The 24,882-nt window shown below is 43.2% G+C and overlaps 3 protein-coding genes across 7 annotated transcripts in view; 1 reads left to right on the top strand and 2 right to left on the bottom strand.

Annotated features, from left to right (window-relative positions):
* EIF2AK2 (eukaryotic translation initiation factor 2 alpha kinase 2) overlaps positions 1 to 14,326 on the bottom strand; it is a 35,531-nt gene extending 21,205 nt beyond the window's left edge. The window contains exons 1-6 of the mRNA XM_037528223.2: positions 14,241 to 14,326; positions 13,692 to 13,750; positions 8,703 to 8,831; positions 8,230 to 8,350; positions 5,806 to 5,942; positions 3,381 to 3,507 (exon numbers count right to left, since the gene is read on the bottom strand). Of these exons, the coding sequence (XP_037384120.1) occupies positions 3,381 to 3,507; positions 5,806 to 5,942; positions 8,230 to 8,350; positions 8,703 to 8,818 (501 nt within the window). The 5' untranslated portion in view covers positions 8,819 to 8,831; positions 13,692 to 13,750; positions 14,241 to 14,326. The remainder of the gene's footprint in view (positions 1 to 3,380; positions 3,508 to 5,805; positions 5,943 to 8,229; positions 8,351 to 8,702; positions 8,832 to 13,691; positions 13,751 to 14,240) is intronic.
* Positions 14,327 to 14,608: 282 nt separating this feature from the next.
* Positions 14,609 to 24,882, top strand: part of CEBPZOS (CEBPZ opposite strand) — a 10,607-nt gene continuing 333 nt past the window's right edge. The window contains exons 1-5 of one of the 3 annotated variants that reach the window (XM_054701207.1): positions 14,609 to 15,091; positions 15,857 to 15,947; positions 21,794 to 21,909; positions 23,045 to 23,089; positions 23,904 to 23,988. In XM_054701207.1, coding sequence (XP_054557182.1) covers positions 21,795 to 21,909; positions 23,045 to 23,089; positions 23,904 to 23,986 — 243 coding nt within the window. In that variant the 5' untranslated portion in view covers positions 14,609 to 15,091; positions 15,857 to 15,947; position 21,794 and the 3' untranslated portion in view covers positions 23,987 to 23,988. Of the gene's footprint in view, positions 15,092 to 15,856; positions 15,948 to 18,812; positions 18,842 to 21,793; positions 21,910 to 23,044; positions 23,090 to 23,903; positions 24,008 to 24,882 lie in introns of those variants that run through there. The other 2 variants (XM_037528219.2, XM_037528220.1) reach the window with 2 other exon arrangements.
* The window catches only part of CEBPZ (CCAAT enhancer binding protein zeta), a 21,137-nt gene continuing 20,145 nt past the window's right edge, over positions 23,891 to 24,882 (bottom strand). For all 3 annotated transcript variants that reach the window (XM_037528221.2, XM_054701206.1, XM_054701205.1), the window contains 3 exons: positions 24,615 to 24,676; positions 24,426 to 24,507; positions 23,891 to 24,157 (listed from right to left, as the gene is read on the bottom strand). In XM_037528221.2, the coding sequence (XP_037384118.1) occupies positions 24,021 to 24,157; positions 24,426 to 24,507; positions 24,615 to 24,676 (281 nt within the window). In that variant the 3' untranslated portion in view covers positions 23,891 to 24,020. The remainder of the gene's footprint in view (positions 24,158 to 24,425; positions 24,508 to 24,614; positions 24,677 to 24,882) is intronic.

Below are 24,882 nucleotides of genomic sequence, written 5' to 3'. Positions count from 1 at the left end.
ACACTGCTGAGGGGAGCAGCAGGCGGCAGGAGAGGTCTGCGCGCCATGTGGGACCCTCCTCCAGTGGCCGGGGAGCGGCCGGGGAGCAGCCGGGGATCGAACTGGCGCTGCAGAGGCTGCGGGCAGCTTCGCAACCCAGCGCTCAACCGCTGCGCCACGGGGGAGGCCCAGAATCAAGGAATCCTTTTGCTACATAGAAGGCTTTCTTGGCATCTGATAAACACATCCAAATCTCAAATCAACCTCAGAGGGCATTTTAAAATATAAAAATAAAATGCAAGGGCAACATGTTCTGAAAACAGACAAAGATATCACAAGGAAGGACAACTAGGTCCAATATCTTTGAACACAGATGCAAAAATGCTCAACAAAATTTTGGCAAATTGAATCCGATAAATCATTAAGAGAATCATATATCATGACCAAGGAAAATTGATCCCAGGGATTCAACATCCTCACTCTCAAATCAGTTAGGAGAGGGGTTAAGGGCACAATATTATAGAATATGTCCTAGTGTACCAGTTACCCTGACATTTTCATAAGTCTGCCAGACTCAACACAGACCACTTGTTCATGTTTAGAAAAGATATACACAGAGAGAGGCTGCTCTATTATAATCAGCATCCTTTAAAGATCCCTTCTACTTTCAAGGAATCTACCTCTTCAGAGGGTGAATACTGTCTCCCTTTGACATAAGAGTTCTCATGAATAGTCTCACAGTTAAGCGAACGTAAGTTTTCCAAATGCTTCCTACAAAACTCTTTTTCATGTTTGTAGAAGAACTGGAGTATAGGCCAGAGGAGGGTGCGTAAGAGGATTCACCAGAGGTAGAGTAGGGAGCAAAACAGGTGGATTTACTGAAATACACTCCTAAGGGGAGCAAGAGGCGAGACAAGAGAGGTCTGCTGAGCCAAAGGTGGGTTAGCTCCCTGGCTGGGGATCAAACTCAGGCCATAGACATGCTAGCACTGAGACTTAACCCTAGGCCACCAAGGAGGCCCTGAATAGACACTTCTGTAAAAACAATTTTGATAGCAAACAGGCACATGAGAAGATGTTCATCCTATCTTATTATTAGATAAATGTAAATCAAAACAACAATAAGCTATCACCTTATGCCTGTAAGAATGGTTATTATCCAAAAGAAAAAAAACAGCAAGTTGTAGAAAATATATGGCAAGAAGGCAATCCTCATATACCACTGGTGGGAATATAAATTGGTACAGCCATTGTGGAAAGTGGTATAGCGATTCCTCAAAAAATTAAAAATGGAAATTTCATAGGCCCTGTTATCCCACTTCTGGACATTTACCTGAAAATACAAAAACACTAATTTGAAGAGATATATGCACCCCCATGTTTACTGAAGCATCTACTCATAATAGCCAACAGTTGGAAACAATGTAAGTGCCCATCAACTGAGGAATAGATAAAAATAGGTGATATACCATTGAAAATGATACTGGCTGTTGGCTTGTCATAGATGGCCTTTATGATGTTGAGGTATGTTCCTTGTATCCCAAGAATTTCAAGGGCTTTTATCATGAATGGGTTACAGACACATCACCCAAAGCAGTGATAGTGAAGGCAAAGATAAACAGCTGGGACTACATCAAATTAAAGAGCTTCTGCACAGCAAAAGAGACAATAACAAAAACAAAGAGAAACCCCACCAACTGGGAGAACATTTTTGCACCCAACACTAATGATAAAGGACTGATCACAAAAATCTGCAAAGAGCTGATGAGACTCAGCAACAACAAAGAAAATAATCCAGTCAAAAAATGGGCAGAAGAGCTAAAAAGAAATTTCTCTGAAGAGGAAATGCAAATGGCCAACAGGCATATGAAAAAATGTTCAACATCACTTGTCATCAGGGAAATGCAAATCAAAACTACCATGAGATACCATCTTACACCAGTGAGAATGGCACATATTAAAAAAACTAGCAACAACAAATGTTGGCGAGGGTGTGGAGAAAAAGGAACTCTTCTGCACTGTTGGTGGGAATGCAAACTGGTCCAACCACTATGGAGAGCTGTGTGGAGATTTCTGGACCTACTAAACATAGAGCTTCCATATGATCCAGCAATTCCACTCCTAGGTATTTACCCAAAGGACACAGAAACATCAATTCCAAAGAACACCTGCACCCCTATGTTTATAGCAGCACTATTTACAATAGCTAAGCTTTGGAAACAGCCCAAATGCCCAAAAATAGATGACTGGATCAAGAAGATGTGGTACATATATACCATGGAATATTACTCAGCATTCAAAAAAGATAAACACATGCAATTTGCAGCAACATGGATGGCGCTGGAAGGGATCATGCTCAGCGAAATAAGCCAAAAAGAAAAAGAAAAATACCGGATGGTCTCACTCATAGCAGGAATCTAGAAAACTTAAATAAGGGACCAGGAAAATGAATATAAGAAAGTGAAAATCAAAATCAACAAAAAACTATGAACCAGAGACACTTTTTGGGGTATGGGGGGCGGGAGGGGAGGAATTGGGGTCAGAATGGGGCGTTTGCAATTGTATGGGGGAATATAAAAATAAAATTTATTATTTAAATTTAAAAAAAATAAATAAAATTTTGATTTATTTCAAAAAAAAAATAGGTGATATATATACAATGGAATACTATTCAATATAAAAAAGATGAAATCCTGCTTGTCATTTGCAACAACATGAATAGATCCAAAGAGAATTATGCTTAGTGAAATGAGCCAGACAGAAAAAACCAAACACTGTGATTTCTCTCACATGTGCTATACAGAGAAAACAAACAGATGAACCATTTAAAGCAAACATCAAAAAGTAAAAACTTTTGGACTATATGGCCAACTAATGGTTACCAGAAGGATGGATAAATAGGGGAAAAGGGGAAACTTTATGGTAAAGGATAGATTTGGACTTTTATTTATTTATTTATTTAAAAGATTTATTTATTTATTTATTATTTATACAAGCATTGGGTACAATCAGAAGCGCGGGACGGTGAGAGAATTCACCAGAGCCAGAGCGGGGAGCAGAACAGGCAGAAGGACCAAAGTACACTGCTGAGGGAAGCAGCGGGCGGCAGGAGAGGTCTGCGCGCCATGTGGGACCCTCCTCCGGTGGCCGGGGAGCAGCCGGGGATCGAACTGGCGCTGCAGAGGCTGTGGGCAGCTTCGCAACCCAGCGCTCAACCGCTGCGCCACCGGGGAGGCCCAGATTTGGACTTTTAAAGGTGAATATATATGCACCATATATATAGTGAATATATATGCAGGGTGAATATATATGTAGCATATATGTTGATTTACACTGACACACATGTGAAATGTATATAATGTTATGATGCAATTCTTCTTCAAAACAAAGGCAATACATACCACTGGGGTCTCTTCAGATCTCATCTGCATATATGCATATTTAGCAGCCAAATGTTTTGCATCCTGTTTAGTAGCACTTGAAGCAATAGGGTATTCTTTCTGTCCAATTTTCCATCTACAATGAAATCTAAGAGAAATGATATAGGACTTAGCCAAATACCAAAAAATATTTAATCTAACTTATGAAAAAATACATAACAAAGGTCTTCATGTAACATTAAATAATAAATATACTTAAATTTCGTATTTTGTATAATTCAAATCTTCAATAAAATGGCAGACCAATTTACCAGAATGGCCAGAAGTGGCTGAAGTCTCAGCTTGCATTTTTTAGGTGATTTTCAACTCTTTGTTGCTGCACTGAAAGACCCTACCCAAAGGCACTAAGTATGGATTTTTAAAAATTCCCCCAAAGGTCAAAAGATTAGAGGCAGAAAAGGAAGAGAGAGATTTGGTGGCTTTTTCAATGATACTCCAATGTGAAAGAAAAAGTCAATAGAGAAAATGAGTCTTCTGCAGGAAAAACAATGGGTTTACAGTATTTTGTAGGGAGTGGACAAAACAGGTTTTGCTTTAATTCAGCATTTTCTGTACCTTGCTGATGTGCACGAAACCAAAAGTAAACTCTCCCATTGCAAAATGCACACTCTCCATTTTAGATAAAAGGACATTTATGAAGGCCTCCCCTGGTGGCGCAGCGGTTGAGCGCTGGGCTGCGAAGCTGCCCGCAGCCTCTGCAGCGCCGGTTCAATCCCCGGCCGCCAGCGAGGGTCCCACATGGTGTGACAGACCTCTCCTGCTGCCCGCTGCTCCCCTCAGCAGTGTACTTCATCAGCCTGCCTGCTCTGTTCCCTACTCTGGCTCTGGTGAATTCTCTCACCCTCCTGTGCTTCTGACTGAACCCAGTGCTTGTATAAATAAATAAATAAATAAATCTTTAAAAAATAAAAAAAAAAAGGACATTTATGAGTAGACAAGGATACTTGGACAATTATATAAAAACTAAATGGATGGTAGCAAAGCATCAGACATGGCCATTCCATGAAGTTACAACGTATTGTTACAAGTCATTCTACTATTATTTGCCATGGAGGGGAAAAACATGTAAACAAGGTGAATCATTCCCTTAGACCTGAAGGGAGAATTAGGGAGCAGAGCTGAGAGACCAGATCATTAGTCTGCAGGAGACCTTAAGCCCCTGCTTGAGGGATGCAGAGATCTCCCCTTTTCTAAGGCTTACTTCTATTGCTCCTATATTTCTCAGATAACCCCTAAGCAGACATCTCTCTCATTGGTTTTTAATGTCAGTGTGCTTAATTTAAAGGAACCAAGAGGTGAGCTATGGAAAAATGAAATAGCCTCTTAATTGACATACAGAGTTCACTTTTGACTATTTCATTCTAATGAATACCATCAAATTTTTCTCTTGCTGGCTCTGGCCTAAAAGCCATAAGAATAAAAAGCAAAAGTAAATAGCCAAATCAATTTAGAGGTCAGAAATCTAAGAGGTTGCCTGGACTATTTGCCATTTTGTCTTTCTTCTTTTTCCCTCATTTATCCGGTGGGTTGTGGCTGGGAAACAATCTCACTCATGTTCATTTGCTTTTTGCTTTTCCCAGTTCTGATCCATTCTTTATTCTCACTTCCAACCTCTCAGCTCAAGGATGATGTTTGCAGTAACTCTGAAGCCCTAGTCTGTCCCCTTCATCATATGGATCCCTCACATTCTAAGGTGAATACCCCCCATTCCTTCCAATACATGGTATTTGTCTGGAGAGTGACAGCTTTTAAATTTGAAGGGTAAACTCATGGACAAACAGCCCAAGGAACTGAGAGGTGGGAAGAGCTCCACATTCCTTGAGCAGGAGGTACCCCATCCTCTTTCAGGTTTCCTGCAGCATAAACAATCCAGATACACCTCAGAAAAAAAGGATTACCCAGATTTGATAAATTATGGCATATGGATCTCAAATCTTCAGCAATTAAGCATTTTAATATATTTTTTAAAGATTTATTTATTTATTTATACAAGCACTGGGTACAGTCAGAAGCGCGGGAGGGTGAGAGAATTTACCAGAGACAGAGCGGGGAGCAGAACAGGCAGACTGACGAAATACACTGCTGAGGGAAACAGCGGACGCAGCAGGAGAGGTCTGCGCGCCATATGGGACCCTCGCCCAGCGGCTGGGGATCGAACTGGCGCTACAGAGCCTGTGGGCAGCTTCGCAACCCAGTGCTCAACCGTTGTGCAACCAGGGAGGCCCAAGCATTTTAATATTTTAATTACAAAGATGTCCAATTGCTTGTAAGTCACATAAACCTTTCATGCAAAATGTACAAAAGAGGACAAACAGTTCTGGAAAATTAGACTTGGGAATAAACCCACTCAATTGCTTAGATACAGCAGAGGGAAAAGCTAATTTACCTGTTGTTCTCAGAGTCCTTCAATTCAAAATATTCATAATTTATAGGTAGGTGTTTTTTCTGGGCACTGTGATTAATAAGGCCTATATAATTCTGAGATAATCCTGTTGAGGTATTTGTCGTCGTCGTCGTCACTGTCTACAAAGGGAAAAAAAAAGCTTGTTTATTATATGTAAAAACAAAGATTTAACGATTTTATTTTGTTTAGTGAAGTTATTAAATGAGCAGTTGGAAAGAATTTAGATTTTATGTGTTTCCCTACTACATCACCTTAAGTAAAAGTGTAAGTATATAACTTTTTCCACTAGAAAAACTCTACAAAGTAAATTTTAACAGTAGGAACCACCCATTTCCCTCTTTTATATAGTTCCATTAAAAAAAAGTACTTAAGGGCCTCCCCGGTGCTGCAGCGGTTGAGCGCTGGGTTGCGAAGCTGCCCACAGCCTCTGCGGCGCAGGTTCGATCCCCAGCTGCTCCCCGGCCACTGGAGGAGGGTCCCGCATGGCGCGCAGACCTCTCCTGCCACCCGCTGCTCCCCTCAGCAGTGTACTTCGGTCCTTCTGCCTGCTCTGCTTCCCGCTCTGGCTCTGGTGAATTCTCTCACCCTCCCGCGTTTCTGACTATACCCAGTGCTTGTATAAATAAACAAATAAATCTTAAAAAAAAAAAAAGGAAAATTAAAAAAAAAAGTAGTTAATTTTATTGTTTATCCATGCACATTATTGTACACTTTCTAGCTTGCTATACCCTTTGTCAATCTCAAAAAACTCAACAAGTATTGAAGAAAAGCTGTCTCTAGAAACATATCTTACTGGAAAGGTAAATAAAATAGTATCACTTATATTATCATCTTACTTTTTTTTTTTTTAAAGATTTATTTATTTATACAAGCACTGGGTACAGTCAGAAGCGTGGGAGTGTGAGAGAATTCACCAGAGCCAGAGCGGGGAGCAGAGCAGGCAGACTGATGAAGTACACTGCTGAGGGGAGCAGCAGGCAGCAGGAGAGGTCTGCGCGCCATGTGGGACCCTCCTCTGGTGGCTGGGGGAGCAGTCGGGGATTGAACCGGTGCTGCAGAGGCTGCGGGCAGCTTCGCAACCCAGCGCTCAACCGCTGCGCCACTGGGGAGGCCCCATCTTACTTTTTAAAATTTTAATCTGACAAAATATTGTTCAAAGTTTTCCTACTTTGTCAATCTTGTCAAAGAACTACCTTTTGGCTTTTATTTTTTTTTTTAAAGATTTATTTATTTATGCATTCAAGAGCTAGGGTACAGGCCAGAGATGCGGGAGGTGAGAGGATTCACCAGAGACAGAGTGGGGAACAGAACAGGAAGATATACTGCCAAGGGGAGCAGCGGGCGAGTCAGGAGAGGTCTGCTGCACCATGTGGGTTGCTCCCTGGCTGGCTGGGGATTGAACTCATGCTGCAGAGGCTGTGGACTACTTCATAGTGTGGTGCTTAACCCCTTGTGCCACCAGGGAGGCCCTATTTGTTTTCTTTTACAATAATTTCTGCTCTTATTACTATTTTCCTTTTGATGGGGGAGGGGAAGATATTCTATTTTTTCCCTAACTTCTTGACTTGGTTTTCTGGTTCATTAATATTTATGAGTTTGTGGCTTTGCCTTAATTGCTCTTCTATTTTCGCAAAAAAGTTAACATCTTCCAGTAAGATTTATTCAGGAAAGCTAATTTTCAATATCCTAGAATGCTCCTCTTCTGTACCATAATAAATGACTTCTTGTCTCAATTTATAGCCATTGCTCCACTGTTAGGTACAGCCATTTTTTTCTTTTCACATTTTATATAATTTCCTTCTTCTATTGCATGACTCTTCTTGCTTAGAGTTCAGTATTTTCACAAGCAATAAAATTGTTCTTGACAGTTTTGTATTTTTCTGGATCTACTGAGTTGTTTTAATCTGTAGCCAGTTCTTTATTTCAAGAACATTTTCTAGAGGACTCTCTTCAGATAGTTTTTCTGTACCTTTCTTCTGTTTTCAGCTTCACAGATACCAATTATACGTGTGCTGGTTCTTCATCATCAGCCCTCTTTATACATCATTCTCACAATCACCATCATCCTTTTGTTCTCTCCCACTCCACTCCCTCAGTTACGTGGAGGGACTCCTGGCAGAACCTGCCAGCTCATTTCTCACTGCTTCCTTTTGACATTTGTTTAATTTTAGAGTTTATCACAACTTTGACACTCCAACTAGGTATGCCCAGCTTTGCTCACTCTTTCCTTGGTGTACCTCTCACTCAGGGTTCTACAGAAATGGATACAGTACAAAAGAATGAACTAAACTTCTGAATGTAAAGAAACCTGCAAACAGCCTTATTCTGTAAATGGGTATTTTCTCACAAAGAAAAATATAAAACATTTGTGACCTCCCTTTAAGTAGGGGAAGAAAAGTCAATTACCTTATTTTCACCATTAAGACTCTCAAGTGCAAGTTTGGCTGCAGCATTTTTTGCTTCCTGCTTTGATTTACCGATTGCTGCTGGAAATTTTCTATCATTTATAGTAACTTGAAATTGAAACCTGATTACAAAGAAAATATTTATAAAATATTATAAAACATACGCAAGTACTCCCATCACCATTGCCTTCTATGACCACCTTTGAATGTTTTAACTTATTTTCAAAATAGAATTTAAGCAGTCACCCCCAAACAGCAAAATTGCACATTATCTTGAAAGAAGGAAGGACTTATACCCCTGTTTCTCTCTAGAGCCCTCTGAAGTTACCACTTTATGCCAAGTAGAATCTCACAGAACTCTGTGGCAACTCTGCTCTAGGGCAAAAAGTACCGATTTTTAAAAATGTGCCAGAGTTGCCATTTTCCCAGTTTATATTTTATGGGGATATATCCTTGTTTTTTACAGCAACTCACCTTGTGTCATGTGGAGGTCCTGTCTTTGACAGTTCAAGATACTCAATTTTTACTTTTTTCCTCTGACGATATGTATTAAGTTCTGCTATGTATAAACCTGGAGTACTATTGGCCATTTCTTCCACTAATCTATAAAAGATGTTTGAAAGAAGTGACACTCACAGAACATATTTCCCAATCCAGTTTAGGAGGCAAAATGGTAAGATATCAAATATTTCCTGACATCCTTGTTTTAAACATCTACATAAATGCAGAGAAAACTTTTTTAGAAAATCCTTCTTTCTCACTCATGGACTTCCCAATAAAGCTAGTATCTCCAAAATGGTCTACTTTCAAAACTTAATTGGAATAGAGTTCCAATTTAGAGGAATATTCCTCTAAAAAGGAATAGAGTTCTTCTCTTTAAATTCTACCTTCTGCTTCCACTGAGTATCAAGTACAAGTTTATCCTTCTGCTGAGAAGGTAAAAGGGCTGCAGAAGCAGAGTTAGAATTATGCTGAGAAGAAAAAGGCTTCTTAGTATATGTATAAAATAAAGTTTATGAAATCATGAAGGATTTAGCTCTATAGGAATAGCTTTCCTATAAAAATCCTTCAAATCCTCCACTAAGAAATTTGCAGATGTCAATTTTAGGACAATTCACCCAGCAGGTAAAAATCACAGCCCCAGTATACAGATCTCACTGGACCAAGAGAGTAGCAATGATTTTCCCCCATAATCAAAAGCGGTTTTCATTGCAGCCTAAAGATACCACAGATAAGTCTGTGGAATCATCCATTAGCTTGCTGTTTCTGTTGTTGGACAACTTAGATCTCATTCATCAGCCAATTGAACTGTTCCTTTTTCAGAAACATAAATACCATCCAAATATCTCCTGATATCCTATTTTAAACCTGGGGCTTGCTTAATCAAAACAGCTAAATTTGTTACAAGTTCAATGTCATTTCCTTCTAGAATTAACTCATTTTTCTGGACTTGAATGAGCAATGCCGGGCCTCATCCAAACCCTTCAGATATATTTTTCACCCAATTAATTTTGGATTTTTTTTTAAGAATTATTCCCTTATTGTAAGATTTTTATTTTTTTTATTTATGCATACAAGAACTGGGGTGTGGCCAGAGATGCAGGGGTTTGAGAGGATTCACCAGAGACAGAGTGGGGAGTAGAAAAAAACTGAAATACACTGCTGAGGGGAGCAGTAGGAGAAACAGGAGAGGTCTGCTGCACCATGTGGCTTAGCACCCTAACCAGGGATAGAACTCCAGCACTTTGCCTCAGGAGAGCCATCTCCCTAAGCCACCAGGGAGGCCCTAATTTTGCATTTTAACAAGCAACCCATTCCCCTCAATAATGATGCTGATGGGGATGGGCTCACAGACCCATCTTGAAACAGAAGCCCAGTGTGACACCCTGGATCATCTTCTGTTCATGACTACAGACAGTGCGGAACAGTAACCAGATCCTTTCTATTTCCCTTCCATTTGTTAACCCAGAGCCTCTTCTTTTCTTTTACAAGGAAACTGAGTTGTACATCGGTGTGACTGAAGTCCCTCTACAGGGTGTCTCTTACATTAACTGTGAGAACCTCTAGAGAAAGATCAACTTTTTCTGGAACGTCAACAGTCTGACTGCAAAGGATGGTCTTCCTCTCCCAGAATGATATGGCAAAGGGCCAATGATTTAAATTATAAACAAAATCTAAAGGCTGGAGGATCTAAATATAAGAACCCAAAGTATAAAACTACCCTGCTGCAGACCTCACTATCCCATTCTTACACTGCTGTAAGAACCTCACAGCCACCACATCACTTCTCAACCTGGCACACATGATTCTTTTGGACATTTTTTTCATTGTGATAAAATGTCCATAACATGAAATTTCACCTTTTCACTAATTTTAAGTGTACAGTTCAGGGACAATGAGCACATTCACAATCTTGGGCAATGTTCTGACCATTCATATCTAGAACTCTCTCCATCTTCCCGAAGAGGAAGTCTATACCCACTAAATAACAACTTCCCATTTCTTCCCATCAGTCCCTGGTAAACGCTAATATTTTCCATAAATTGGCCAAACCTAGGTACCTCATCTAAGTGGAATCATATGAGATCTGCCCTCCTGTGCCTGATATTTCACTTAACCTGCTGTCTTCAAGGATCATCCATGTTGTGGGATGTGCCAGAATTTCCTTCCTCTAAAGGTTAATTAATATTTACATTCATTCATCTGCAGAGGAACACTTGGATTACTTCAACTTTTTTGGATATTATAAGTAATACTGCTGTGAACATGGGTACACAAATATCTATTCAAGTCCCTACTTTCAAATCTACTGGGAATATACCTAGAAGTGGTATTGCTGACTCATATGGTAATCCATGTTTAACTTTTTGAGGAATTGCTAAACTGTTTCCAAAGTGTTTGCATGCACCATTTTTACATTCCCACCAGCAAAGCATAAGGGTTCTCATTTTTCCACCTTCTCACCAAAATTTGTATTTTCCATTGAAAAAGTAATAGCTACATTGTAATCTCTAAAAAGTATCAATCCAGTCTTATATCCCCCTCACCCCCCCAACCCTCCCCCAACCAGACCAAAATTCTTGTTAGTTTCTTTGACTTCCCCATTTCTAAATCTAGCAGTCAGTTCTCAGTCCTTGTCACTTGACTTAGAATTCTCATTGGACATGGCTGCTCATTCCCTTTCCCCTTTTGTCCCTTATTTTTAAAAATTCAGATACTTATTAATAAGTGTAAATCCCAACACAATATACTAACAGGATTCTATGCATTTAGAGAGAGGGTATTTCCTGATCAAGTGAAAAACTGCAGGTGGCTTCTGGAAGACCTTCATTTTAAGCAGCTTTATAGTGAAATATTTCAGTTAGAAGTCTGGATCTTCTTTCCTCAGTTTGCAGTCACCTATAGTCACTGATTAGAACTTGTATTGCTCATTGAGTCCGGGGCTCTGGGTTTTTCTGTTCCAATTGACAAAGCAGATGGATTGAACAAAGAGGATGCATGACATACAGCACTGCTCCAGTGCCTCCCACTCCAATAAATACAAAGAAGGTGATCAAGCTAGGAAGCTTCTTGGCCTGATGGAGGGTCTGGTGGAGCAAGAATGCAGGAGAGGACGTGGGCTGGGAAAGAGAAAACAAATCTGGTCCAGGACTGAGACTCTCTCCCTCTGTCCCTTTCTTAGCTTGGACTACTAAGACACCACACTCTCCTGGTTTTCCTTTCTCAGAAGCTGTTCTTTCTTGTCCTTTTCTGGTTCCTTTTCACCTTTCTTTCTTCTCAATATTGTTGTGTCCCAAGGCTCAGTGTCCAGAAGTGTCTACTCTAATTGCACTCACCCCCTTGGTAACTGCCTCTATGTTTTCCATTATAAAGTCCACCTACACCAAGATGATCCTCTAACTATTCTTTCCTGACTCCCAGCTGCTTCTTGTCCAACATGCTCCCTACTGAAATGTTTTTGATTCTACCCCTCCTGTAGTGTGTCCCTGGTCATCTCCTATTTCCTAGAGATCTCAGCTGACAGGGCACTTTCTAGATACCCTACAAGAGGTCATGGCTAAGTGCTCTATCACAACCCTCTCCCCTTTAATGCAACTGCTTATTTAATTGACTGTCTTCCAAAAGGGCCGCCAGCTATCAATGGGAAGATACCAGGTTTACAACAGGGGACTGGTAATAAGTGAATACTGAAAGGTCCATGCAGCAGGCCAGAATGCAAAAGCCTACCAGGAAGCCCACCTGGGGGGCAGGAATGCGGATACCTGCCTGGAGGACTCAGACAATGAGCTTCCCCCCTCCCCCTATGAGTCTCATCTCAGACAAAGAACCTCTACCTGCCCTACAAACTTTTCCTGCCCCATGAGCCCAACTACCCACCTGACCTCTCCTCACCCTATAAAACCCTGCTTCCCCCTAACAACGTGCGCGACTCCACTGACCCCCGCCTTGGGTCTGTGAGGTCCGCCCGGGGCGCAATAAACTTTCCCTCCCTTTGAGAAATGTAGCCTGGCTCTCCTTTTCTTTCTCGCGCGGAACCTTTCAAATACCAAAATATTTCCAGATCTCCCTTGCCTCAGTGACTCAATGCATGCTTTCCACTCTGCTCAAACTACAGTATCAGCACCCTCTCTCTACCAGGCAATTCCCACTCTTCTGTAACAATCACAGCTTTCTTTGACAAGGGAGGGTGGGGCAGGGAACCTCCCCCTTTCCTGGGGACCACCCTGTTACAAAGGGACAGTTAGTATCCCCTCATAGCACCTGCCACTCTACCTTGGCTACAAATAGCCTCATAATTTTGAAATTCAAAAGAGAATTTAAGCATTACTATTCATTTAACAAATATTTAATGAGCACCTACTGTGCACCAGATGCCAGCGTTATTTCAACTGTTCTTGTGAACTTACTAGCAGAGGAACGCCGACAAACCTATAAAAGTGTCACTGCACTGTCCTGAAAACTAAAATAAAGTACGGGGGACAGCTAAGGGAAAGGGAAGGGGCTCTTTCACATGCACCCTGATAACGTGAGAATGGCAGAAGTGCTAAGTAAAGTTAGCCACTTGTCCACACAGGTGCTGGGGGAAGAGCTTTCCAGGAAGAAGAAAGAGAGAGTGCAAAGGCCCTGAGGCAGGTGTGAGCTTGGCTGGGCCCTAAAAACAGTAATGAGGCCAGTGTGGTCGGGGAGAGCAAGAGGACGTGCCTATGGAGCCATAAACGTCTACGGGACTCTTTCGAGAAACGGAGTTTCTGTTCAGAGTTGAAGGAGCAGAACTCGGCTGTCCCCGTGTGGAACAAGGGGGAGGCGGGAAATGAGGCAGGGCGTCTGGGAGCGGCAACGCCGGGCAGCAGGGCAACTTCTGCAACCCTCCAGGCGAGGGGTTTCCAGTCAGAGCGCTTTCAGCCCCTCTTTGGGTATTTCAGCCCCACATTTCCCACCTGTTGGCCAAGTCACCGGACATACCTGTTTTCCACTAGATTCCTCGTCCCCTGGGTTGTTCCTTACTTGCTCTGGTAAAAATTCTTTGCGGGGAGGGAAAATGGCGCTCAGTTCTCCCGCGCGGCACGACCCTCCCCAGCCCCACGCCAGGCCAGGGACAGCGCGCCCGGCGCGGCCAGGCCCCGGCTCCGGGGCGCAGCAGACTCCGGGCCGGGCTGGGGGCGCACGGCGGGCGCGCGCCTTGGGTCCTCCCGCGTCCGTCCCGCCGCGCCCGCACCGCCCCCCGCACCGCCCCCCGCACCGCCCCCCGCGCCCGGCTTTCCCGCTCACCCCTTCCCCCCTGCGCTCCCCCGCGCGCCGCTGCCCCGCACCCTCCGCGCTCCCCCGCGCCCCGCTGCCCCCGGCGCCCCGCTGCCCCGCACCCCCCCGCTCCCGGCTTTCCCGCTCACCCCTGCCCCCCGCGCCCCGCTGCCCCGCACCCCCGCGCTCCCCCGCGCCCGGCTTTCCCGCTCACCCCTGCCCCCCGCGCCCCGCTGCCCCCCGCGCCCCGCTGCCCCGCGCCCCGGCTCTCACCAGCTGCTGCTCCGCCGCGAGCCCGGGGCTGGCTGGTCTCGGTTTCGCTTTCCCCGCAGACTCCGCCTCCGGCTGCGGCCCCGGTCGCCGCCTCCCGCACGCGCCCGCGCGCTCCCCTGGCTCGCGCGGAAACAAAGTCCGGCGGGAGGCGCCCCCGGCCCGCCCGGCTCCCCGCGAGGCGCTGCGTCGCCCGGCGCGCGCGGACCCGCGCGGACCCACCCCTGCCCCCGGGGCTGCTGCCGGCCCCCGTGCGGGGACGTGTCCCCCGAAGGATGGGGAAACGCGGGCGTCTCCACGCGTCCGCAGAGTGCCAGGATCTCCTGGCGAGGACCCGGGCGCCAGGACGGCGTTCCTCCACCATGCGGGCGCTCGGGAGAGGGGCTGGCAGCGTGGACGGTATTGGCTCCGTTTTACAGGATATGAACTTCTGCCCCAGCTGAGTGGCCAAAAAAGACGCCGTTCCTGGCCAGGCCAAACCCTTCTGGCCCTTTCCACACTGCTTCCGCTTCGCTTTTATGAAGAGGCCTGGAGGCATCATCTTTCAATCCATTCTGACTCACGTTAGCCAGTCAGCACCAAGGTCCTGCCAGTCTAGCATGAGGAGAGCCACCTGCTCCCTGCAGAACCTCGTGGAATTTACTAGAAGTCCACCACCTATTTCCCACCCGTTGGCCAAGTCATAGGCCATACCTGTTTTCCTCTAGATTCCTCGTCCCCTGGGTTGTTCCTTACTTGCTTTATAAGAAATCCTACTCCACGAAAGGACTATGGCACATTTCCAGAGTAACTACAGGCTCACGACACAGTGTTTGAGGAGGTGCTGAGGCCTTACCTCGCAACAGCACTACAGGGTAAGTGCCATTACTGTGTCCATTGAACAGATTAGAAAACCGAGGGGCCATGGAAAAGTAACAGCTTGTAGAGGGGAGTTGGAATTAGAACTCAGAGTCTGTATCCTCAACTGCTTAGCTAGGATGAGGGAAGGAGGTGGTTCCAAGATGTACCTCAAGTATGCATTAAATATTGGCCATTCCCGCTTCTTTTCTATACCACCTCCTTCCCCCATGACAGACTCTCCTGGCTAAAAGCTGTATTTTCCTTATAGTTCAGGTCCTGGAAATGATTTAAGTGTCTCAAATGTGAATTATTGGTGGAAGGAATGAAAAGTAAACAAGAAGCAGAAATCATTGTTCTGTTCGGTGGCATTTCTGGGTGGCAAAAAGCTCCAACAGGGACAGGCATTTGCAGGAGTCTACAAACCAATTTTGTGGGTATGGGTGGCTACCACAGCAACAAGTAAGCATTAAATACAGAAACCCTATTTAAATGAGATTGGGAGGCTAGAAGAGATTTCCCATAAATGCACAATCAGACGTCTGCAGGATCCAACATGCCTTGCACCTCTGGTGGGAAGTGATATTACTTCTCTGTCTCAGTGGGAGGAAGGAGGGATCTTCACTTACCAGGCCCTCTAGAGGATATATAAGCAGATGCTGGCCTTGGATCAAGAGGGAGCACATGTGAGTCTGGCCATGAGACTGTCCATACCAAACTGCCTTTTTGTTGTTTCTAAATAACTCATTTTGTTGGAATAACAGCTTATTTTTTTATTTGAGGTCAACAAATAGCTGTAACAGTGACACATTTCCTGATTTTTGAGGCCCCTGAACTTCAAAAGAGAGTTTAAAGAAGAAAACAGAAACTCAGGTATAGTCAATGGACACAACCTTTTATGTTTGCCTCCAAAGAACCTCTTATTTCATGTAACCTCAGAGCTAATATTGCAGAAATCAGGTGCAGAGTCTGATGCTATAGGTGGAACTTTCCATTATAAATTTAATTTGCAGTCTTGGCTGATCTCTTCTATGAGCATAGAGGGCACTGACGTGGAAAGAATGAGGCCTTAGGAATTTGGGTGGGTTTGAATGAATCAGAGTTCCACTGCCCTCCCTAATTCTGCTGAATCTCCACAGTTCTGTCCTTGCTTGATGAGATTGACACAGCCATGAAGATCTCAAAGTAGTTACCTTGCGAAGAGGTACTGATTCTCCAAATGCCCCATCTCTACCTCATTCCTTCACTCCTGGAACTAGAATCAGTTTCTGGGATACCTAAAGAGGGCACAGAAAAAAATCTGATCCAGAGGCAATATCTTATACAATAAAAGAACTACATGAGTTCACTAATTTTTATGAACACTCAGGAAAACCACATGGAAATGATTCTAAAGGTGACATGAGATAAGGAAGGGAAATTAGGCTTTGCACTCAGTGTGCAGGCTTCTCATGCTGGAATCACTTTAAACAGTTTGTTCAGCTCTGGAGTGGACTGATACAGTCCAGCAGCCTCTCTGGCCTGAAGGGATAGTAGAAGGAAGGAAATTCTTCCAACGGAAGGAACTTAGTTATCATTTGATCAGAGAGAAAACCAGGAGTAGCAACAGACCCATGATAGCGATTTAGCTGGATATTGAGAGATTTAGAAAGAACAAGATAGAAGTTTGGTGATAGAAGGGGGAAAGCAGGTGGTCACAGAATATGAGCATATTGGGTTCCCTTGCGAACATTGACCAAAGGCACCCACTTCTCAGGTGGTTTTTGAGAAGCAGGTGGGCAAGAAAACTTCTGTGCTGTCATTCTCAGCCTCTCTCCCAGCTCCTTCAGTGCTTGTTCAAATGAGTGAACAGGCTGTGGCAGCAGGAATAGATGGTATGAGTGAGTTCATCAACACAGACATCTTTTCAAGGCCACTCTGACTGCTGAATACCCACCATGCCACTGGCAGAGACCAACTGTGAGCCCCAGTGTAGAAGGCGATCAGCTTGCTTTTGGTGGCAGGTTGGCTACATAGGAGCCCTTGGTCCTGGAGTAGGCAGGCTTGTCCTCTGGGGAGTAAATACCGACTCCAAAAATGGATTTCCCTTTCCTTCCTGTAATACATATGACAGCACCATTATTGTACTTTCTGAATACCTTATTCACCATCATGGTCTTCCTCACTAAGAAACCCACTCTACAGAAGAAGTGATGAAGTACACTAACTGCCGTGGGATTCAGTGGTTTTATCATGAACCTCATCACCCCAAAGCAGCTAGCCTTAGAGGAAGGTGTCAGGAGACAAAATCTGGCAAGTGCTATCCAGATGCAGTATATGTTCTAAACCAGTTTCTGTGTCTTCGGTGGTTAGAATACATAAACGCAGAAGCAAAAGTGGTGTCTCCTATAATTAAACCTCACACCCTTTCAAAATAAATGCTCCCTGCTCCTATGACATTGGACTCTGTGCTGGGGGACTTCTAATTTGTTCAGTAAGAACTTGAAACTTGAAACTGGGTATTGCAGGTTCATCATGGCATAAAGCCTTCAAGAAAATAAAGAGGGTAGGTACCAAACTGGCTGTCCTGATTGATAATCATGAAGGGGAGATAATGTTGCAGCTGCCCGATGGAGTTAGGGACAAGTATGCCTTCAATCCAGAGGGTTTAGGGGTTCCTACTAGAAATTCTGTGTTCAGTGATAAATGTGAATGCAAACCTATAGCTTTCCAACACTGCCAAGACAGTTAAGGGCTCACATTCTATAAGACTGAAGGTTTATATCACTCTACTAGCTGCTGAGAGTTCTGAGGGCAAAGGGAAAGATGAATAAGGAAGTTATCAACACCAGCTATGGTTCCATGACCAGTTGTGTAATAAAGCACCAGAAAAACAATGTATATTTTCTTCCTTACTTTGTTTTGTGTGTATTTATGAACTTCTTTTAATTGTGTTTCTATTTACTTTGAGATTTGCTGATGATAGTTAATTTATTAAAATAGACTAGGTTAGTGGATTATTAAAATGGAATTGTAACTAAATAGAAGATGAAGCAACATCACATAGCAAAGAGTATAAAGGTTTGGGGAACAGGATAAGTCTTTTTCATTTGAGGAAAGGAGTGGCTTTATAGGTGGTGACATAATTTTGTTGTTTACTTGAAAATTTGTTTGGTAGGAAGAGTGGACTGCACTAGAATTGTTAATTTTATTTAACTTCTATTCGCCCTTCTATGCCACCTCATTTCCTGATATATAATGTATGGGGTGTTTAAAAAGCATTTTCCAGATTTCTATGGCAAACAAATATTCTGGGAATCCTGCTGAAACTCAAATTCTGATTCCGAAGTCTGCATTTCTATCAAGCTCCCAGGTGACAGATAATGTTGATTTTTGAAGACTTGTATTTTGAGTTGCAGAGTGTAGAAAAACGATTTAGCATTGGCTTTCAGGTATTCCCGAATTCAAATCCACGTGTTGCTTCTTATTAGCTGTATGGTTGTGGGCAAGGCAAACCTCTTGCCTTCTCTGTATAATTAGATAGATTATTTTTTATGTTCAAGGGATGATGGGGAAAAAACCCCAAAACCCCTTATAATTTTATATATATAACCCAATAACCCAAATCACAGTTATTGTTAGATAGGGTTGTTGAAAGGGTTAAATAAATGACCCTTGTCAGTGCTCTGGGGTGGCAATTAGCTCGGGGCGGGGCCAAAGTTGGAAGAGGCGGGGCGCCCTTGCGCATGCGCAGTCCCGCGTGCCCGCTCGGCAGGTGAGCGTGGCAGGTGAGTGGGGCGCATGGCTCGGCGCTTGGGTTTGGGCCCCCCAGGGTGTCCAGTCTGTGTTGGGGGCGGGTTTTTTTTGTGGGGGGGTGCTTCCGCAGAGCCCCAGGGCAGGGTCATGTGGAGGGCCCGCGGGTGTCCAGTCTGCCCGAGCGCTTCCGTGGGGCTCGGCGACCTTGGCCCGGCGCCGCGCGGGCGAGTTGGCCGTGGCTGGGTCCGAGGCTCGGGGGGCTCGGGGAGCTAGGGGGGCCCGGAGGGCCCGGAGACGCGGGAGCTGGGCGGCTGGCTGGGAGCTGGGCGCCGCGGGGGTGAGGGGCGTGGGTGGCCAGCGTGAGGCTGCGCTGAGGGGTCTCGCGGGCGGCTTGACTTTGACCGTGGACACCTGGAAAAGCTGCTTTTACTGGTTAAACCAAGGGACGTGCTGGAGGACGCTTGTTCCCCAGCATCTAGGCCTGGGAGACCTGCGGCCTGAAATCTTGTTGCTAGATATGCTGAGCCCTGTAGAATTCCCCGTTGGTGCACAGATGAGGGGTTTCAGGCAAGACATTGCACATTCGTCTTAAGCTGGTGCACCCCAAGTCGTGGGCTTCTCGGCCCTTGTGGCGCTAACCCCACGACACGCAGCCCCGCTTGTCTTTGAGCCCATCAGAGGGCTAAGTTATGTTACATTTCATCTACTTGCTTTTTAAAAAAACATTCATTTATTTGTGCATACAAGAGCTGGGGTACAGGCCAGAGATGGGGGGGTGAGAGAATTCACCAGAGACAGAGTGGGGAACAGAACAGACTGACTGAAATACACTGCTGAGGGGAGCAGTGAGCCACAGGAGAGGTCTGCCTCGCCATGTGGGCCGCTCCTTGGCCGACAGGGGATCGAACTCGTGCAGCAGAGGTGGATTTCTTCATAGTTCAGTGCTTAACCCCATGTGCCACCAGGGAGGCCCTACTTCATCTAAATTCTACCCCTCACCAAAATCTTGTCTAATCTCGTTCCTCCACTGGTATGGCTCTCTTGTCAGTTAGTAGTCTAACTTTGTCGTGGACAGGTGCACCTTTGGTGGGCTTTATTACCTGGGCTTTATCAGTCATTAGAAATACCTCTCCTGGGCCTCCCCGGTGGCGCAGCGGTTGAGCGCTGGGTTGCGAAGCTGCCTGCAGCCTCTGCAGCGCCGGTTCGGTCCCCGGCTGCTCCCCGGCCACCGGAGGAGGGTCCCACATGGCGTGCAGACCTCTCCTGCCGCTCGCTGCTCCCCTCAGCAGTGTACTTCGGTCCTTCTGCCTGCTCTGCTCCCCGCTCTGGTTCTGGTGAATTCTCTCACCCTCCCGTGCTTCTGACTGTACCCAGTGCTTGTATAAATAAATAAATAAATCTTTAAAAAAAAAAAAAAGAAAGAAATACCTCTCCTAAAGCTGAGGGACTTGGAATGGAATGTAAATGTGTGTGTCTTAAAGATAAATGATTTCTTACACAATGTTATTTGGACTTAATTGTTGGAATCCTTAGCCTCACCCTCACTCAACCAAAAGAAATTGTTTATACTTAGATTACTGTTTTGTCTGCTGGAAGGTTTTGAGTTGTAGGGTTTTTCATTCTTATCCTTTGAACATTAAAAATAGCCCAAGAGAGCTCCCTGTACTGCTCATGACATTTTTGTCAGTAGTATACAGTATTGTAGTAAACAGAGCAAAACCACCCTCCCTTTCCGCCCGTGCACCTGCATGCTGGTTATATTTAAACTCTTTTTAAAATTTCCTTGGCTTCGTTTCTTTGGGGTAAGAATGATAAAGTTTTTTAGTTGTATGGTACACTTGGTAAGGATGTTAGTAGGATAATCTTATAAAAATAAGGTATTTAGGGCCTCCCTGGTGGCGCAGTGGTTGAGTGCGATCCCTGGCCACCGGTGAGGGTTCCACACACACAAAAAAATAATAAGGTATTTAATTACTCCCACCTCCAGGCATTGTGAAAAGGAGTTAAAAGCAAGTGGAATAGATGCATGGCAGCAAGCAGAGACCTGGGACTGTATAGTCCCAGAGAACAGAGAACAGTGACAAAAGACACATAGGACAGTATTAAAATGCTGAGATGAAAATCTCATTGTGTTCTTAACTTTGGGGTTATAGGGAGGCAGAGTAAAAACTTGCATTCACATTTTATATATTCAGTTGAGTCCAATCATTTTTTTCTTAATAGTCCTTTCATTTTAACTTTTACTTTAGATAAACAGAATAAAGACCAGCAGCCCCTCAAGAGCAAGAACCAATTAGTTTATGGTTCAAACTTTGTAGCCCCAGAATCAGGGATTTTGTTTTCACATTTGTGGCCACTAGATCATAATATCTTAATTCCTAGTTCAATTCACAAAATGATATGTCGTATCTCCCATTCTATATTCCTAGGCAATTTTAAAATCTTAGTTCCATAAATTATTTTTTTACAATGCCATCTTGAATTATATCTGTTATTTTCCCAATTATATCTTTGGGATATTGTGCTCCTTAGGCATACAGATCGAAAAGTAGAAATGTGGGACACTTGAGTATATAGTAATTTTGGAGTTCTATTATACAGGTAATAACTCATGTGGTGGGAATGGTAGTTATTTTTTGTGCTTTTTTTTAAGATTTTTATTTTTATACAAGAGCCAGGGTACAGGACAGATGCGTAGGAGTGTGAGAAGATTCACCAGAGACAGAGTGGGGAACAGAACAGGCAGACTGATGAAATACACTGCTGAGGGGAGCAGAGGGCAAAACAGGAGAGGTCTGCTCGCCAAGTGGGTTGCTCCAAGGCCGGTGGGGATTGAACTGGCACTGCAGTGGCTGCGGACAGCTTCACAGCACTGTGCTCAACCGCCTGCGCCACCAGGGAGGCCCGGGAATGGTAGTATTTTTTATAGCTGTGACATTAGGTTTGAATGTTTAATCTCATTTGCATTTATTTGTTAAACTTAGGATGGCCCGCACTATGGAACCACTGGCAAGGAAGATCTTTAAAGGAGTTTTGGTAGCAGAACTTTTTGGTGTTTTTGGAGCATATTTTTTGTTTAATAAGATGAACACAAGCCAAGGTAATCATAATTTAGAAATGTTTCTAGAGGGGTGTACAACTTACCAATACATTTAGATTTTACATGGCTTTTTTAGACAAATTGGTTTAGAGTGAATATATTGGTCATTTTTATGGACCCAAGGGGAGAGCTAGGTATTATTGTAGAACGAATGACTCTCCCTAAAAAAGGTTAATTTATAGACTAGGGAAGATATTTCACACTCCCATGGGTTTTACTAGTGAGGAGTATAGAGCAAGTGTTTTGGTCCGGCTTAGTTGGGGAGTACGGTAGGAGGAAATTCAGCCTGCTCAACACACCCTTGTTTGGTAGACAGAGAAATCAAGTAGCATGACTGCATTGCCAAAGCAACCAAAGTTAGTTTTTGGAAGCTCATAGACTCCTTCCTCTCTGTCAATACTGAGCACTGAAAACCTTTCCCATGCTACTGGCTATGACTGAAAGTGCCTTGACATTCTGGAGGATTATCTTATAGCATAGTCCTCAATCTTAAGTGAGGAGGCACTGCCTTCAATTTCCCCAAACGGAGTAGTAGTCCTGAGTGGTGGCCATCTTTGAAACTTGTCATGTCTTCCTCAAAGTGCTATTGTAGGATGCTATTGGATATTCATTCTCTACTCTTTAAAAGTATAAAAGAAACCTCCAAATAGAATTTAAAAGCAAATGAAAGTTTGAGATCAACTTAAAAAACTGGGTATAGCTTATAAGTTCTAATTCTATAACAAAGTAAAACGGCATCCATAAACACAATTCCGATCTTAGGTTTCAGGACAAAAAAATTATAAAGCTACTTAAGAGAATGTAAGCAGTAACTCTGAAAATTAGGTCAAAAATTTTTTTTTTTTACTGTTTTGGGGATGCCAGTTTATCAACCTTTGTTCCCTGGAAGAAGATGCCCTGGATTGAGACAGTTTAAAAGTCCTTCTGCAGGCCAAATTTTAAGCTGTAAAATAACCACGTAAGGCTCCATGTAAAGCCAAGTACAATTTAGGCCCTATCCAAAAAGATACGTATTTCCTGGGTTACCAGGACTTTAACAAATTTCTAAGATAGGATTCTTATTTTATAGACACCAAAACTAGCACTAAATGGGCTAGCTCTGTATAATGTCTAATTTTAACTTTTTCCCCATCAGATTTCAGGCAAACAATGAGCAAAAAATTTCCCTTCATCTTGGAAGGTATGTTTTTCCTTAAATGAAAGCATCCAAAACTTTTTCAGCTAACCTATAAATTAAGTAGTACTTGTGATGTCAATTTCCAGCAATTCTGTTCACTCCTATTTTAGCTCCTTGAGATCACAGAGTAGAGAAAATTCTAAACTATAGTTATCTAGATAAGAGCAGTTAGTGAATGGGCTGGACTCTTAATTCTTCCATTGGTTAAAAATGCAGACTTTGGAATGAGATACTGCTGCTGTGATCAGAACACAGCTTAAAACTGATCTCAGGTTTGCCAATTTCTTGGAGTTGTTTCCTTTTCTATCAAGTAGAGATAATGCTCACCTCACTGGACTGCTACAAGGGTTAGAAAAGATAGCAAGTAGGGCCTCCCCAGCGGCGGTTTGATCCCCGGCCACTGGCAAGGGTCCCACATGGCCTGCAGACCTCTCCTGCTGTGCCTGCTGCTCCCCTCAGCAGTGTATTTCGTCAGTCTGCCTGTTCTACTCTCCACTCTGGCTCTGGTGAATTCTCTCACCCTCCCATGCTTCTGACTGTACCCAGTGCTTGCATAAATAAATAAATAAATAAATAAATAAATAAATAAATCTTAAAAAAAAAAAAGTATATACTATCCATAGTAGCTGTTATAACCCAAACAAGCAGTGCTCATTATAGTAATTAGTAGAGATGCTACAGCTTCTACATGAAATATATGTCATCTTTTTCATTGTATAGTTTAGCAATAAGGGAGAAGAAAGGTCTGATTTTTCTCAATAGTTTAATTTAAAAAATTTTCCATGATTTTATAAATGACAGTTATTTTTATTTGTAGTTTACTACAAATCCATTGAGCAGTCAGGAATGTATGGACTCAGAGAGCAAGATCAAGAAAAATGGCTGAACAGCAAAAATTAGGAGTAAGTAGAACTTTAACTTATTTAGGAAATGCTCATTTTCTTTGCTTCTTAGTTTTCTGAGTGGTTTTCACCTTCTTTTTGAAATTTTTCTTTTTCTTGATGATACTTTTTACATCTCTGTTGTGTAGCCAGTCATCACGTTCAGCCTCCCATTTAAGCTGCTTGAGACCTGTAGGGGGAGAAGAAAGATGAACAACACAACGTTGTAGATACTACTGAAAAACAGGAATTTCTGATTTCCCGCCCACTGTGCAAATTCATTCCCTGAGAGTTGCTTTTCTTTCATTGTCAAAGATTACTGTTTTTCAAATAAAAGAATAAGACAGGAACAAATACTTTAAATTCTCTCACCCTCCCGCACTTCTGACTGTACCCAGTGCTTGTATAAATAAATAAAAATAAAAAAAATCTTTAAAAAAAAAATTCAAATTACTTACTTGCATTATCTCTGTTAGCCATGGCATTCATGCCAATATTATCAAACTTAGAACCCATATTTTCATCCAATAGGTGACCAAACTTTAAAAGGAAAAGGTATACATTTATTAGAAAACTTAAAAACAACTTAGAAAGTCCTCAAGCCAATGTATGATGAATAACTTCTTAAAGAGGAACATGAACCATACCTCCTCAGCAGAAACAAATAGGTTGGAATCATTGAAATTTCTTTTCTTTTTTTTCCTTGGTCCTAGAAAAAGCATAAGCCTAGATTATTCAACTATAAACTCACTGATTTTTTAATATAAGCCCTTCAACATGATTTCTTAAGAAAACCTGGAAAAAAGATACAAAAGGAAAAACAAGAAAAAAATTTTGGTTTAATTATGTAATTGCAATGATCTAGCACCACTGGGGGCCGGCATGTGAGGACACAAATATTAGAATTAGTAAGTA

Source organism: Talpa occidentalis, unplaced genomic scaffold, assembly GCF_014898055.3.
Source record: "Talpa occidentalis isolate TD23 unplaced genomic scaffold, MPIMG_talOcc4v2.1 talOcc4.5, whole genome shotgun sequence".
In the NCBI taxonomy this organism is placed as follows: Eukaryota; Metazoa; Chordata; class Mammalia; order Eulipotyphla; family Talpidae; genus Talpa; species Talpa occidentalis.
The sequence above is the reverse complement of the archived record's forward strand: the minus strand, read 5'-3'. Positions and strand labels throughout refer to the sequence as shown.